This window comes from Canis lupus, chromosome 1, assembly GCF_011100685.1.
Source record: "Canis lupus familiaris isolate Mischka breed German Shepherd chromosome 1, alternate assembly UU_Cfam_GSD_1.0, whole genome shotgun sequence".
Lineage (NCBI taxonomy): Eukaryota > Metazoa > Chordata > Mammalia > Carnivora > Canidae > Canis > Canis lupus.
In genome coordinates this window covers 68,456,904-68,473,611 of record NC_049222.1, presented here as the reverse complement: position 1 = coordinate 68,473,611, position 16,708 = coordinate 68,456,904, and the positions used below count along the sequence as shown (strand labels likewise).

Here is a 16,708-nt window from a genome sequence, read left to right as displayed (position 1 = left end):
CCATTGACTTGAGATAAACTGACTGGGCTCCCACAGCCCACAAGATATGAATCCAGGATTGGAACCAAGGCATCTGACCCCAGATTCATACTTATGACCACTCTGTCCAGAGTAGAGGGCATTGCTTTGTGTAATTGTGTTGATATTAAACTGGGATCCACACTACACATAGAAAAGAAGTAAGTATGCTTCAAGTTTCCTCAGTTACAGCATCAGAGTAATAATAGCTATTTCCTATTTGCCTCCTGGGGCTATTTCAAAGATGAATAAAGTTGCCTAAATTCAAAAGTTATATGTTCCCTGAAGGAAAATATAAAAATTCAGAGCACAGCTATTTATACTAGCTGTGCATGTTTGATGTGCACATGTATTTTTTTTTTTCACTTCATTTGGGGATATTCCAAAACACAGACATGTAGCACAACAACAGCTACAATAGCCAATTGTTCTAAAGAGGATAATATAAAGACAATTTTTATTCTAAAAAATGAAATTAAACTTTATCCTTTATAAATGTCTTAAAATTAATCATATGGGGGTGTCTGGGTGTCTCAGTCAGCTGAGGATCCGACAGTTGATTACAGATTAGGTCACCATCTCAGGGTGTGAGGTCAAGCCCCGAGTAGGGCTTCATGCTCAGTGTGGAGTCTGCTTGAGATTCTTTTTCTCCCTCTCTTTCTGCCCCTCCCTCCACTCATGCTTTCTCTCTCTATATATAAAAGAAATAAATGTATCCTAAAAAAAATAAAATAATCTTATGAATGAAAAATAGCCCTGTTAAAAAATACCAGTAAAGATTACATAAGAAGGAAAAACGTACCTGATTCTCACTTAAGAATGTATAAATTAATCCCCTCTCTTGAAATTATTTATTGAATTTTACAAGCCAGCAGATTAGAGAGAGACTACCACACTGAACAAATAGCAATTATTTCAGGAATTCAAGAATGGTTAATATTATTCAGTTATTCATTCAGTTAATAATATCATTCATCACTCTGTTTAAGGTAAAAAGAAATATATGATCATATCTAAAATGTATATATTTAACACATCTTTACTTTTACTCTACTTCTCACAAATAAGCATATAATCAATTTCAATGTCCTAACCTGACTTGAAAGGAGATGTTTTTAAGAGACCAGGAATAAAAAGAAATTTCTCAACATGGTAAAGAATATTTATCTTAAGCTAAACACCAGCATCATACTTTGTGGTGAAAGACCTGAGGCATTCATATTAAAATTAGGCATAAGATAGGAGGCTATCTTCCTATATACAACCTTTTTAGAAGACTTAATGCAAAAACATAAAACTATTATAGTAGATACACCTTCTGGCAAGAAAAGTATTTGCAAATTATAACTATTTGCAAATAATATTATTATAAATATATAAATAACTGAAACAATCAACTGAGAAACACCTAGAACTAAAAACAAAGTGGTTGGCTATCAAACACATGTAAAAAAAAATCTATTCTATTAATGTTTATCAGTAGTGACAAGTTAGTAAATAAACTGAAGTGGAAAAGAATGTAATGTTCACCATTGAAGTAAAAATGTAAGATACATAGAAATAAGCTTAATGTAAGAAATGCATAACCTATATAGGTGATGATAAAAAACAGTTCACTGTGAGACACAAAAAGGTTTTGAATAGAAAAGAGTATTATACTTCTGGGTTGAGGGAGGATAACTAAATAGTGTAAAGACATTAATTCTTTACCCATAGGTTTAATGCCTTCCAATAAAAGTCCAGTAACATCTTTGGTGAAGAGATTGAAATTGTGAATCAGAATGTCCTCTAGAAGAATATATAATTACATCTAGTCAAGAAATTGGGAAAAGAAAAAGAAAGGGCCTTGGTTTGCCAGATTTTCATAAAATATTTATTTATTTATTTATTTATTTATTTATTTATTTATTTATTTATTTAAGATAGAGAGAAAAAGAGAAAGCATGAGCAAGGGGAGAGGCAGAGGGAGAAGCAGGCTCCCTACCGAGCAGGGAGCCTGATGTGAGGCTCGATTTCAGGACCCTGGGATCATGACCTGAGCTGAAGGCAGACACTTAACTGACTGAGAGCCACTCAGGGGCCCCTACATTGCCAGATATTATAATTTAGTATAAAATGAAGGTGGTCAGAATACTGTAACATGAACTAGAAGGTAAATAGCACAGAACAGATGACCTTTAACATATCTTAATATGGATAAACAAATTTGTATATATTCAGATACCATGATGTATCAAGGAGAAAAGGAAACGTTAGTAAATAAATATTTCTTTAAAGTAATATATACTTGAAGAACGATACCTCCTCATATCACAATAAATTCTAGAAGGATTAAAGATTTGGATCTAAGATTTAATCATAGAAACATTGGTAAATACCATGGTCTCTCAGTGTAGGTATTGAAAGGCATGTGCTTAGGCAAGATCACCATGGGAGTGAGCATAGTTAGAGAAGCCAACTGCTCCAAGGATTGAATCCTGCAAACCCCAGTATGTGGATTTGAGGCATGGAGGGAAACACAGCAAAGAAGATGCAAGGTGTAGTCACCTGGTTTAGCAATCCCTGGAACAGCATGTCCAGGGAACAAACCAAACAAAAACTTTCAAGAAGAATGGATGATTTAGAGTAGCAAATGCTGCTGATTGATTAAGAAAGATGAAGACTGGGGCACTTGGGTGGCTAGGTTAAACATCTGCCTTTGGCTCAAGTCATGGTCCCAGGGTCCTGGATCAAGCCCTGTGTCAGTCCCCTGCTCAGCAGGGATTGTGCTTCTTCCTCTCCTCCTCACCTATGCTCTCTCACTATCTTACTCTCTCTCTCTAAGATAAATAAATAAAATCTTAAAAAAAAAAAGAAAAAGAAAGAAGACTGATGGCTGAATATTAATCACTGGCTTCAGGATAGTGGTAGAGGCAAAAGCTTGATTTCAATAATTGAAGAGAGAATGGAAGAGAGAAACTATATAGAAAAGGAAATGTTAATAAATAAATATTTCTTTATTTATTAATAATTTTTGCCTCTACCACTATCCTGAAAAACTATAGAGAGTATAAACAACTCTTCACTGTATATAGGGAGGGGAATGAAGTGAGAGAAGTCAAGAAGGAAGGTGAAGTCCAGAGAGTTCATTTTTATTTTTATTTAATTAATTTTTTAAAAGATTCATCCATTTATGGGGTTCCTTGGGTGGCTCAGTCAGTTAAATGTCCAACTCCTGACTCTGGCTCAGCTCATGATCTCATATCCAACCCCATGTGGGGCTCCAGGCTCACTGTGGAGTCTGTTAAAGGTTCTCCCTCTTCCTCTGCACCCCCTCCTCCACGGACGCATGCATGTTCTCACTCTCTCTCTAAAATGAATAAATAAAATCTTTTTAAAAAGATTTTATTTATTTATTCATGACAAACAGAGAGAGAGAGAGAGAGAGAGAGAGAGAGGCAGAGACACAGGCAGAGGGAGAAGCAGGCTCCATGCAGGGAGTCCGATGTGGGACTTGATCCCAGGACTCCAGGATCATGCCCTGGGCCAAAGGCAGGTGCTAAACTGCTGAGTCACCCAGGGATTCCCCAAATAAGTAAAATCTTAAAAAAATATTTATTCATTTGTTTCAGAATAGAGAGAGAGCACATGTACACATATACATGTGGGGGGAGGGGCAGAGGGAGAGAACCTTCGAGCAGACTCCCCACTGAGAATGGAGCCAGTTGCATGGCCCGATCCCATGACCCATGATATCATAATCCGAGCAGAAACCAAGAGCCTGTGGCTCAACCAACTGAGCCACTGAGGCGTCCCTGTTTTGTGTTTTATTTTTTTTATTATTACTTTTTAAGATAGTAAAGGAACCAAAAAGTGATGATGCGAGAAAGAGGTAAATAGGGATGGGCAGAATGATGCCCTTGAGCAGGAGAAAGGGCTGGGATCTAGAGCATAAGTGCAGACTTGATCTTTTCTAGAAGTAAGAAAAGCTTATCCAAAATGATAGGAGTCAGTGATTGCACACAGACATAGAAAGGTGGGTACACGTGGTAATGGAAGGTCGTTTTAGTTCTCTTCTAACTCCTTCTAATCAATAAAATAAGAAGCATGACTATCAGTTGAGAGTAAAGCAGGCAAAGGGTTGGGGGTGGGGTGTGGGGGCTTGAAGAGGAAGGGGAAGGTGTGAAGTAATCATCCAGAAATGTGGGGGAGCAAGAGGCCTGAGGGACAGTGGTACATTGCAGAGCCCACAAAGGGGCCATTGTGGGGAGTGAGGATGGATGTACAGGGGGACACGGCACAGTTGTGTTCCTCAACAGTGACATGGGCTTGGAAGGCACAGGTGTGGGGCCGTAGGACCGAACGAGGGCTAACTGGGCGGAAGCACGTGAAGGGGTAGCAAGAGGAACGAACATTCCAAGGCAGCGATCCTAACGAAGGGTCGTGAATGTTAAGCGGGTGGAGAGAGTGCGGGCACCAAGGAGCTAAGGAACCATGAAAAGGTGTGAGCATCGATGGTGAGACTAAAAGAGGCTGGAGCTGATGCGCCAAGAAGTGAACTAGAGAGAAAAGGGATGGTTGTCGGAGTAGAGGAGAGCTGCCCCTGAGACTGTGGAGGCACTGCTGTTTCTCATAATGACAAGTTCTAGGACAGCACTTTGGGGTGAAGACAAGAAACAGAGACAAGGGTATGAAAGAAGTGATTTCATGAACATTAGAGTCCCCAAGAATTATGACAGGAAGAGCACTGGAGAGAATGGCGATGATACGGAGGAAAGATCTCCAAGCAACGAGGTCGGTGAGCTGGGGGTTGGTAGAGAGCGTCAACGAGCAGGTGTCAAGTCGATGGGGCACGAGACTCAGCGTATTGTCATGGGGGAGGAAGGAGGAGGAAGGAGGATGATACGAGAGAGGCAATGGGGGCAGGGCCACCTGCCTACCTTCGGGCGGGTAGAGTGTGAAAGCAAGAGCCACCCCTTGGGGGGTATGGGGGGCACTGGGTCGGGGACAACGAAGCTCAGGGGACTTTAAATGAAGAGGGAGACTGGGTCTCCCCCTTGCTGAGTCTCCACCTTGAGTTCCAGAGGCCTCAGGGCAGGGGTTCAGGAGATGCGGGTTCAGGAGACGAGGTGGGGGGCTTAGCAACATGGTGCCCGGAGCTGGCGAGGGTGAGCGTCTGGGGTGGCCCAGCTGGTGGCACAGCAGACCTGGACTTCTCGGGGGGCCGGAGGGGGCCGAGGGCATAGCGGGCTCTTAGTGGGGGTGTACCACCACCACCGAGAGGGCCTGGAACTCCAGGGCGAAGGGTAAATAGGGGATACCCAGTCAAAGACTAAAGATTCCCAAGAACATCCGGCAACATAACACGCTCGTAATCGGCACATTTGAAAAGCAAATGCCAAGACATGGTTTTATACGTTATTTATACCCACATGCGCACAATTCCTAGGAAATACCTAAAATATTAAACGTTTATGTTGAATTTTGGATGACTTGTATTTTTTAAAAATATTTTTACATGATTTCCAAATTCTTTATAAGTTTCTTATGGTATGTAATCAGAAAAAAAAAAAAAAAAAGCCGCCTGTATGATTTTTAGATAACTAGTGGTGTCCTTGGGTGTTCTTCTAAAACGCTGTTAATATTTTATTTCTTGATATAGGCAGTGGTTTCTCTGAATGATCAATCTTCAATTACTTTTAAAAATGTATAATATGGTCAGTGCCCTTCCCCGCACGTGTCCTCTGGGACCCGCACATGTTCAGGGCCCTGCCATGGCCTTGCTGGTCTCTGTGCAAAGAGGAGGGAGCAGGTGGGCGGGGACGGGCAGGTACTTACCTGGCATTTGGAGGTCTCGGGGTCACACAGGCTGCTGTGTCCGTGGCACTGACAGGGGACGCAGGGGCCCAGGGCTGGCCTCGCCGCCGCGCTGCCCGGCTCCGACGGCAGCCGGTAGAACCCTGGCCCGCACGCCTGGAGGAAGAGGCAAGAGGTCAGGGGGGTCAGGGCCCAAGCTGCTTGGGCGCCCCTGGGTCCTGGTGGCACGAGGACACCCGCCCGCCCGCGCGGGAGGCAACGCACCTCCAGGCATGAGGGCCAGGTCCCCGACGGCCCGGCATGTGGGGCTGTTCCCGCACACACCCTCAGTCGGAGAAAGCTCCCAGTTGTCCTTCCCTCCACCAAAAGGTTTGTTTTAAGGCAAAATTGTCATTTGGACGAAGGAGAGAATTCCAGTGTCCCTGACAGCCTAAAATCTGCTCCCGCTACGTTGGCTGGACAACTTGCTAAGGTCCAATGAGACTCAGAGAAATATTAAATAAATAGAAAAGTGTCATGGTTGCATTTTTTCTTTATCGATATAATTTAAGGACGATAAAAGCAAGAAATTCAAAATTCTCATGTCTTGGGAATATTAGGCCACCAATAAAATTTATCCTGCCCTGATCTCTCTCTTTTTTTAATTTTTTTCATTTTGCAATAAAAATCTGAGAGCAAACAGAAAACCGCTAGCAAAGCTGACACACGCAGAATCAAGACTTCCATCTTCATTCGGGTTCATTATGCAAATGGATCAAAACACATCCCTGGCTTTCCGGAAGAGAGCCCACAGCCCCGAAGAGGGAATGAGAACGTCTTGGGTTCCAGGCTCAGGCCTCTTGGTGTGCAAAGCTAGTGCATTTATCAGGTGTCGTCTGATTTATGAGTGGGAGGTAAGAGTTGGCTGTTCAGGTCCCGGTGAAGATGACAAAGGGGCGGTCTTACCACTTGGGCCGTGTAGGATTTTTTCCCCACAGGATACCTTGCTTTTGTTGAAGGGACGACTGCTGAATAAGCAGGACAAAAGCATATACATTAAGAACTTCCTAATACCTCTGCGTTCTTTTGGTTCTGGACTAGGTTATCCAGAGCGGTATATGCAAAAGGGTTCCTTGGGAAAAGAAAAAAGATCACTAGTCAGCACTCTCCTTGCTTATTTTGATCTGGATACTGTAACAGTATCTCCATTAAGCATTTAATTAGGAGTCTCTTTGCTTTTATCATAGCCTATAAGAAATTTTAATGAGATTAAGTAACGTCCCAAATTTGAGCAAGCTGATACAGAAAATCCGGGGCAGTAGTCACAATATTTTGAGTCTCATTTGTCTTATGGGGGACTTAATCATATATTTTAATAAGTCTATTCATGTTATTTAAAATCAAGGCTCATATTACCATTGTTATCAAATACGGTGTAGAAATTACGACTGAGGAATTAATTTAAGAAACCAAACAAATGATTCAAAGTGTATTCAAAAATATTTCACGGAGTTGTTCCCATTCTTTAGTATGCTGACTATTGAATAAAACTGATTTTCTTTACATGGATTTCATCCTTGGATACCTATGTAATTATTGTTATTTTACTGGTGTATTTGTTCGGTGTGTGTGGGTGTGTGTTTGTGAATGTGAAAATTGCACAAGTAGAGAGTTCTTAACTTCCTTTTATATCTCTAATAAAAGTTGAAAACTTTAAAAGGTTCAGAGGAAGAATCAAGTTTAGAAACAGGACTTTTCCCACAATAGCCACACTGTGGAAGGAGCCTCGGTGTCCATTGACAGATGATGGATAGAGAAGCTGTGGTCTATGTATACGTGGAATATTCCTCAGCCATTAAAAACGACAAATACCCACCATTTGCTTCGACGTGGATGGAACTGGAGGGTATGATGCTGAGTGAAGTAAGTCAATCAGAGAAGGACAAACATTATATGGTCTCATTCATTTGGGGAATATAAAAAATAGTGAAAGGGAATAAAGGGGAAAGGAGAAAAAATGAGTGGGAAATATCAGAAAGGGATACAGAACATGAGAGACTCCTAATTCTGGGAAACGAACAAGGGGTGGTAGAAAGGGAGGTGGTGGGGGGTTGGGGTGACTCAGTGACGGGCACTGAGTGGGGGCTCTTGGTGAGATGAGCACTGGGTGTTATGCTAGATGTTGGCAAATTGAACTGCAATAAAAAAATAAAAAATAAAAAATAAAAATTAGATTGTGTAACAACAATAACAACAAAAAAAAGCGTATTTTCCGGACTGCCTTTAGTACAGTTGGAGAAGGTGGCCCATGTGACATGCGAAGAGTCACCCAAGCCCCTTCCTGGCACTGTTAAGAAAGAAAGAAAGAAAGAAAGAAAGAAAGAAGAAAGAAAGAAAGAAAGAAAGAAAGAATCAGGACTTTTCATCGTGGAAGTATGTGAATGAAATTCATGGTTACAAACTGAAATCCAAAGGTGAGCAGGGCAGGTGAAGTTTACTCTGACACTCACCCACATCCCTTACTACCATGGCTCTTCCCGGGGAAGACAGCAGCACGAAGCCCAAAAACACTTGTAACGGGAACGTGAGCCTGAGCGCCAAGTGAGCTCTGTGTCGAACCTTCGAGGCCTAGCTCTGTCGTTCCCGATGTTGGCTGCACATGGAATCATCTGAGGAGTTTTATATATAACCCTGGCTCCACCTCCAGAAATTCTCCTTTTTTAATTAAAAGAATTTTTTTTTAGATTTTATTTATTTCAGAGAGAGAGAGAGAGGGAGGGAGAGAGAGAGAGAGGAAGGAGAGGCAGAGGGAGAGGGAGAATCCTAAGCAGACTCTCTGTCCAGGGAGAAGCCTGTGTAGGGCTCCATCTCATGACCTTGAGATCATGACCTGAGCCAAAACCAAGAGTTGGACGCTCCACCAACTGAGCCACCCAATTGCCCCATCTCCAGAAATTCTTATCTAACTGGTGGAGAGCGGGGAGAGTGTTTGTTTTAAAACTCCTAGACGAGTCTAATAAGCAGCCAGAATTGAGAATCCCGGGTATGCTGCTCATTCTCTTTTAAAAGGCATAGGGACTCTGATCCTGTGACACAAATGAATATGGAAGCCTTGATTTTACAAGCTAGTTTCTTCTAAGGGATACAGGCAAGTTGTGTGGCATCGAGACGTGGTTTCCCCATCCCACAAATTAGAAAACGTATTAACTCATATGATTTCTGAATCTTCTTTTCCTTCTAACATCCTGATTAATTTTTATGTCCTGATACTATGAGTTAGCAAAACAAGAGACAGTGCAGGAGTTAGAACCTTAAAACACTTTTTAAAGGAACTGGATGTATTTATTCCATTTTAATCCCCTCCTTTCTTGGAAGCTCTTTGTTTTTATTCTTTCCACTTTTTGACATTTTTGAGAGTTTTAGAGTTTTTCAGTATCAGATGTTCTCAGTGAACTGGGGCAAAATTCGTGAGAATGATTATGCTTGAGCCGGAATAAAAGAGGAAAGATAATAGCTACTTTTTGTAGCCCTCTCTAATGCTTTCTGAGACAAAATGGAGAATTTTAAAAAAGCAAATAAACACTGTCCTAATTGTATCCCTTTTTTTCTAACTCAAACTTTCCCAAAGTTCTTTCTTTGTGCTAAAGTTATGCATAGCTCAGTTGTCTTCTGCTGTCCTTCTATCTTTATTTTCATTATATGGCATCTCATCAAAATGTTCACATCTCATTTGCACAAAAATGTGGGAGGAAGGAGACAAAGAGAATACAGAACCCACAGCTCCAGGTGCAGAGTTACACAACACCCCCCACCTCCCTCCTCAGACTTTAACAAGAAAAACACTTGTGCTGTTGCCAGTGGAAAGACTATCATCTCTTGACATGGATTTTGCAACCAGGCAATCCTCAGTTTAATGCTGGTTCCCTGCTTACTGATACAATTTTACACAGGTTTCGAACACTGTGGGTTGCAGTTTCCTCACCTGGAACATGAGGATGTTGTTAAGTAGGTAAGTGTGCCTAGGTTTTCTGAAACAGAGTTACCCAGGCTCAGACTGCAGTCTTGCTGTTTTCTAGCTGGGTGATCGTGGGCAAGTTTCATAACTTGCCTGGGCTTCCATTTCCTCATCCCTAAAATGGGAATCATAATAGGTGCTCAGTGTTGGTGTAGGTACTTTAGGGAAGTGCGCTCGGTGTTGTGCAGGACATAGTGAGTGTTCAGCACATGGTCAGTTGTTTCTATTTTATAAGGTTGTTGGGAGGATTAAATAAGGTGAAGTATGTTTAGTGCTTCACATACGATAAATCAACACAGTTGCCTGCACCTCAGATAAGTTTTTTTAATTGTAGTCATTTAAGACTAAAAATAAAAATAAGAGTAATTGTCCTATAGTGCATTGGGTAACAGAATGTCGAGGTCTTCTTACTGAGCCATACCACATTCCTCCATATTTTTGTGCACATGAGAGCAGTCTTTGGGTCTTCCACATGGAAGAAAAGTGGTAAAGGGTATCCCGAGAGATGTGCGTTTGGAAGAAGAAAAGTCTGTTTTCACTAGTTTGTCTTTTGTGTTTTATGAGTTGATAATGGGTATCTATTTCGGGGGCATTAAAAATATTAGCTTTAGTAGCCAAAGTAACAGCTTCTGAATGGTGACTCAGTAGACAGCAGCTGCTCAGCTGTGAGCCAGCAGCCCTATTATAACATGAGGGTGAAGACACAGAGGCTGAACTGCAGAACATATGCTCTAGGGATCAACTGCAACTCTTTGACCACTATGATCTTACGGCAGAGAACCGCATACTCAGTCCTGACGATCTTCCGTTTCTGCATACAACCTAACCCGAGTTTAGGTCAGTTTAGGTCAGTCAGGCAATCATGTGAACTCAGACGATGGTGAGAAACAGCAGAAACAAAGGATGGTAAACTCAATGGCCCCCACACCAACAAATGTAGTAAGGAAACTGGGTCCTTTATTCAGCTTCCAAAGGTAATCTGATCTTTACTTCAAATCACAAATTGTAAGAAGTGGGTATTTCTAGAAACTAACATTTCCAATGACCAGGGCTGTAGCATCATGCGATGACAGGTAACAGGCCTAAGCGTCTTCACAATCAGCTCTATTTTCAGCAGTAACTAACACTTAATTCTATTTATTTGCAACCACATTTTGGGTAAAACCAGGAAATGAATAGCTTGTAAATGCAAATGTCTCTAGAATACCATACATTTGGCAAAAATATTGTAGAGGAATTGCTTTGTGTATTCGTGACCCAAAGCATATGTTACTGGAATAGGAGGCATTATTTCAACACTGTCCTTAGCTCTTGCTTTGATGATTAGATTTTATGCTTGGGTAATTACACTTTAGAATCAAGATGAATTATAAATAAGATGTATAATGGATTAGAGGCAATGGGTTGTGGAGAACACCTTAGGCACCGTATTATGAGAGACAGCCCTTTATCCCCATAATCTCAATGCTAGGATATTACTGTAATTATTGTCTGTAAATAGGAGCTTAAGTGAAATTCACAGGACATAGGTGAAGCCACCAATGCAGATGCTGGTCCATATGTGTTCCTAGTTTTCTTAATCTCCTTCATTTATCAGTTTATTTGTGCTAATATGTATTTTCATATAATGATGAAAAATTACTAAGATTAATGGGAATGCATGTTTTAGAATATGCTGTTTAAAAAGCCTACCAATCACAGTAAAAAGAGGTTTTAACATTTAAAATCTGGAACAGAAGGTAGATTGCATTAAAATAATTTGCTTCTCTACCAACATTTTTATTTGTAAGTGAACAGGATTATTTTAAACACATGCAGACAAAATGTAGCCGTGGAAAGCTTTCTCTTCAAGACGGCTACCGGTCAGTCTTGACTACTTACTCAATACCTTTAATAGCAAAATAATGTTGCAGAATTAGAGAATTTCAAAACTTCAAAACCCAACCTGTTATTTTATAGATTGGATGATTGTAGAGCAACTCAGGCCTTATCACAATTAAAGAATTGGCCAAGGTCACACAGTGAGTCAACAGTATAGCCAAATACTTCTTGGGATAAAATTCCACTTGTCCAGAAAAATCTCAAGTTCTTTATGTATTTTGTTTCAAGTATTTTATGCTAATTGGAAAGATGGTAGCTTTTACGTGTGCCACATTCACGGTCTCATCGTTCACATCTACTCCATGTATTTTGGTTGGTTGTGTCTGTAAGTGTTACATATACACTTACTAGTATGTGGACGAGTGCACATATGTATACGCGGGAGTTAGGATTCAATAAAAAGGTGGATTTTTTTATTATTTATTAGATCAAAATAGACACATTCATGGGAATATCACCTTTCGGAGCAGCCACAAAGCTATAAAGTTATTCCAAGGACGTTTCACAGATATTTGCAGTTATTCTTACCATATTGCTCTCTGAACAACATGGAATTTATTTCAGTTAAAAATAGGGCTTTCACACACCTGTTTTCATTTAAATCAATTCTCATGATGATTCTACAGGTAAAAATCCTAAGGGCCAGCCACAAATAGAGCCAGTGCCCTCTCTCTGAGTGGCGGAGCCAGGGAGGATTCAGTGAAACCAAGCTGCTTCTCTCTTCATCACAGCATGCTACATCTCAAGAGGGTTTTATTCATTATTTTTAAGTTACTTTCGTTTTGAACTGGTGCCATCACCTGCCTTATGAGCCGTACTTAGTAAAACTTCTCAAATCCTGTCTACAAAAGTTTCATGCCATTTTCTATAAAGGAAGTCAATGCATGGATATAGAATTAATTATTCCATAATAATACTATGATATCAACCAACATTGACAACTGTCAGGCACTGTAATAGTGCTTTCGAGTCACAAGTCACTTCATCTTCATGTGATTCTTCAGGAGAGGTATTAAAAATGTCTAACCAGTGTGCTGTGGGCCCCAACCAGTCTGCCTACCAGGAAGGAATCTGCACTGTGGAGCTGGAGCAGATCCTGGGCACCCCTCTTGTGGGGAGGACTCTGGGTCTGCAGGACAGTGGCGAGTGTGGTGGCAGCGAGCAAGGGACTTGGAGGTTTACCAGCTGAAGCTTAACGAGGTTTAGCAAATGGTGCAAAGTCTCAATCCGAGTATACGATGAAGTGGAGATTCAAGCCCAGGTCAGTTTCCCATCCATTCCAATTTTTCCTTTATTACACTCTTCCTATTAATATTTAATATTCAATATTTGCAAAAACTAAATAGACTTCCAGAGGATAGAGATCTGGAAAATATGCCAGTTCTAGAGGTAATCAGAGGAAAATCCCAGAGAGCAAAATAAACAATTTTAAAAATATAACCACTGGATGGTGGTGGTACTGTGGGGACAATATGTGTCCTTCCAGGAAGCCTACGTGCATGGGAAGATTCTGCTATTTAGTGCCGAAGTCTTGTCATGGTCCATATAAAAACAATCTTTCAAAGCCCAACAGAACCCCGTCTTAGAACCACTGTGGCTTAAATGTCTTTAGCCATCCAGAAGAGGTGCCAAGAAAATAGATGGGCTATGATAAAGGTGCCTCATGGAAACATCCTTATTTCCTGACTGCTCCGTACTTTTAATTCTCATCAAATATTTCCCTTCGGGTGTGATTCCCACCAGTAGGTCACACCACCACCACCCTTGTCTTACTGTGTCTCATGCTGTGAGCAGAGGGTGGAAAAAAACAAACCCATAGGTTAGGATGGGCACGAGGAAAGGAAAGCGGAGTGCAGCAAAGATGGTTCTGGACGTATTTCCATCGGGCTGGTGAGAGGGGAGAGCTCGTGCAGGTTGGCGGTGGCGGCTTACCTCACAGGACAGGCCAGAGTGGCCGGCAGGACACTCGCATCGTTCTATCAGGCGAGCTGGAGGCGCGGCGGCAGTTCCGCGGCCGGGCTGGCCCACCGCCAGGGAGACCTCGGAAATCCTGCGGACAGCAGCGAGCACTGCGTTAGCGCCGGGGCAGCCCCGCACATGCCCCTCGGGCTTTGGGCCAAGCACCTCTGGCTGGTCCGGTGGCCCCACAGCTGCCTGCCCTCCGCGGACTCGGCGCCACATCCTGTGCCTGCATCTTTGTTTCCTCACAGGCTGAGCTCGCACATTAGCAAAAATATTCACACGAGTCATAAGGACTTTAGTAGATTAGATGTCTGATATCCTGTTGAGAAGTTATTATAAAGATTCCCCCCCACACACACATTTCAAAATGTGAGCGGCTTCAGGTAGACACGGCCAATTAATTAGACATTTATATTCCTTCAAACAGACAAAGCAAGGTCATTCCCCATTAGAATATCTCCCGTAGTCACTAGTGAAATTGCTTTTAATTTACAACTAGCCCGACTTCCTCCTCCTGAGTCTCTGAATGTCCTTTCAAGAACTTTAGAAAATCATCTAGAAAACAACGATTGAGCATAATCTAGTAATACCGGTCTTTTTCTGAGGATAAAGGACCTTTCAAATCAGTGGTTTTGCTAATTTTATGAAATAAATCCTTCAACTAACTTAACTCACCTTTCCTATTGGTAGAAAGGTCCTTATAATTGAAAAAAAAAATATGGTCCTAGTGAAAATGTTGATACTTTTACATTAATTTGAAATTATGCATTAAAAAATATATGCAGTCCATAAACTCAGACTATTTCATGACTGACTAACCGGCAACATGAAATGTTCTGCAAGTAAACTTTTAAATGAGAAAATGGATAGTTTTGCTTCACCAAAAGTCACCTCCAATAGCTTGAGGAGCTTGAATCATAAACTTTATAACAAGCACAGGTAGGTTTTACTGACACTGGATTAGGAACGCACACCCTGACGTTGCTAGATTGTTGTCTGCACGTGCAAGACCAGCCAGCCTGTACGAAACACGTGGTCCATTAAAATTTCAGATTTCACTCTCCCCTCCTTATAGTGCACAGAGCGGTCTGACCTATCAACACACCACTCCCGTCCTGTAAGGACGGCTCTACCCTTATGTTCCCCTGGATTCTCTGTGGGAGTTAGTCGTTCCCAGGTCCTCTCTGTTGGCATCGTATTGTATTTTATACCATGAGGAGTCACTAGAATCATCTTCCCTTCTCTCCCACATGATGCGTGCACACAACAGGCTAGTGAATATTTAAAAGAACCAAGTAAAACTTGCATTGTGTGTCAACAACAGATATTTCTGCAATCCACCTGGTTTTTCTCAGGCGCTGAAAGAGCAACTGTTTTGCTTGAATCAGGGATTTGGCCAAACTCAAGCCTCTATTTAACTGAATACCGAAGTGCAAAGTTGTTACATCCTTCAAATCAATGCAACAGAAGACAAAAGCAAAGAAAAAAAAGGCAATGTCAGCACTGACATTATATACAAAGTCTACAAACTACATGTAAAATTTTTAAACTCTCTGCTTCTGAGCCATTTTCAATTTGTAAGTGAACAAAGATGCATGATGCCTCACTGTTTGGGGGAAAGATTCAAATGTATTTTTCAATGTTGTCAAGTCTACTGTATTAGAAAATTAAGTGCTAATCCATTGCTTTACTTATTATTATTGTAGATAGACAATGGCTTTAGCCTTTGATGAGTCTAGAATAAGTATTGTATTTATTTATTTATCCTTAAGTCTCACAAAGTGATCTAAACTAAAGAACTTTATTTAGGGAGATCTGTGAATAATACGAGAAGAGAAAGAGACTCACCAGGGAAAAAGACCAAAATAAAGGTAGTCTTTTCCTCCATATGGGGAATTGGTGTCAGGAAAGCAAAGAAAGTACAATGAAAAATGCAGGACATGGTTTCTATAGGTTCTGCTAACAATATGTTCTGTGTGCTACCAAACTCTGTGGTGTAGAACAGTTTGCAAAATAATCACTTATTTCCACACTCACAAAGTTACCTGCTGTCTTCCGTGACATGCACACATGCTTTGGTTTCTGCCACTTAATTTACACTTTACAGTTAAAAATAATTAATGATAATGCCGACTGTATTTTTTTGGTACATGCGCTTTTATATTATTATTTCACATAAAGTAATCTTAGAAGTGAGAAAGAACACCAAAGGGATACAGATTTGAAAGTGAATTTTGGTCCTTGATTTATTGTTTTACCCAAAGTCCCTACCTATGGTATAATCAGAAGAACAATAGGGATGTTCTGCAACAAAGAAAAAAAAATCTTCTGCTATGTTTAGCATAAACATCTGAAGTACAGGATTTCTATATTCATTGCTTTGCCGATAAAAGACTTTATAAATTTTTTTCCTAAACTGATCTACTAATTTATTGCATAAGACTGTTTTCAAACATCTATAAATTCCACATTCTTGCATGAAATAACTGACATTCCAGAGAAATTGAGACTATGTGTATGAATTCAATTTTCTGCCTCCATGACAGGAAACCTTGCTACAGGTGTGCAATTCCTCCTTTTATCTCATTGGATAAATTGTCCTTTCCACTCTGGGAAATGATCATGGCTGCTCATGTTGAAATCTCCTGGCTTCTCCATTATTTATTTTCCATTATCCTATCATTTTTAATGTATATATTGCTCCAAACTCTTTTCCATCAGGGTTTGTAAACATGTTTATTTCTCTCTCAGAGTAAACAGTCATCCCTTGATCTTTGACACTACCTCATTCCTTCCTTTTACACTATGTTCATGGAAAATAATAGTCTACGTCCATACTATTAGGGTCACTGTGTCCCATTCATAGCTTGAAACTTTGAGATTTGCCTCAGGATTCTAAAAAAAAAAAAAAAATGGTATAATGAATGGTACCAGTGCAATCCTAAGTGTCGAGTCTCAAAAGCCTCATTTTACTTGGCCTCTTTGGGTTATATGAAAACTCTATCCCCCCTTGTAGTATTCTCATTCTTTGGCTTTCATGACAAAATATTTATTACT

General features: G+C 40.8%; 1 protein-coding gene across 2 annotated transcripts in view; it reads right to left on the bottom strand.

The window, feature by feature from the left end:
* The window catches only part of LAMA2 (laminin subunit alpha 2), a 584,053-nt gene that overhangs the window by 181,266 nt on the left and 386,079 nt on the right, over nt 1-16,708 (bottom strand). For both annotated transcript variants that reach the window (XM_038526758.1, XM_038526759.1), the window contains exons 28-29: nt 13,622-13,739; nt 5,836-5,970 (exon numbers count right to left, since the gene is read on the bottom strand). In XM_038526758.1, the coding sequence (XP_038382686.1) occupies nt 5,836-5,970; nt 13,622-13,739 (253 nt within the window). The remainder of the gene's footprint in view (nt 1-5,835; nt 5,971-13,621; nt 13,740-16,708) is intronic.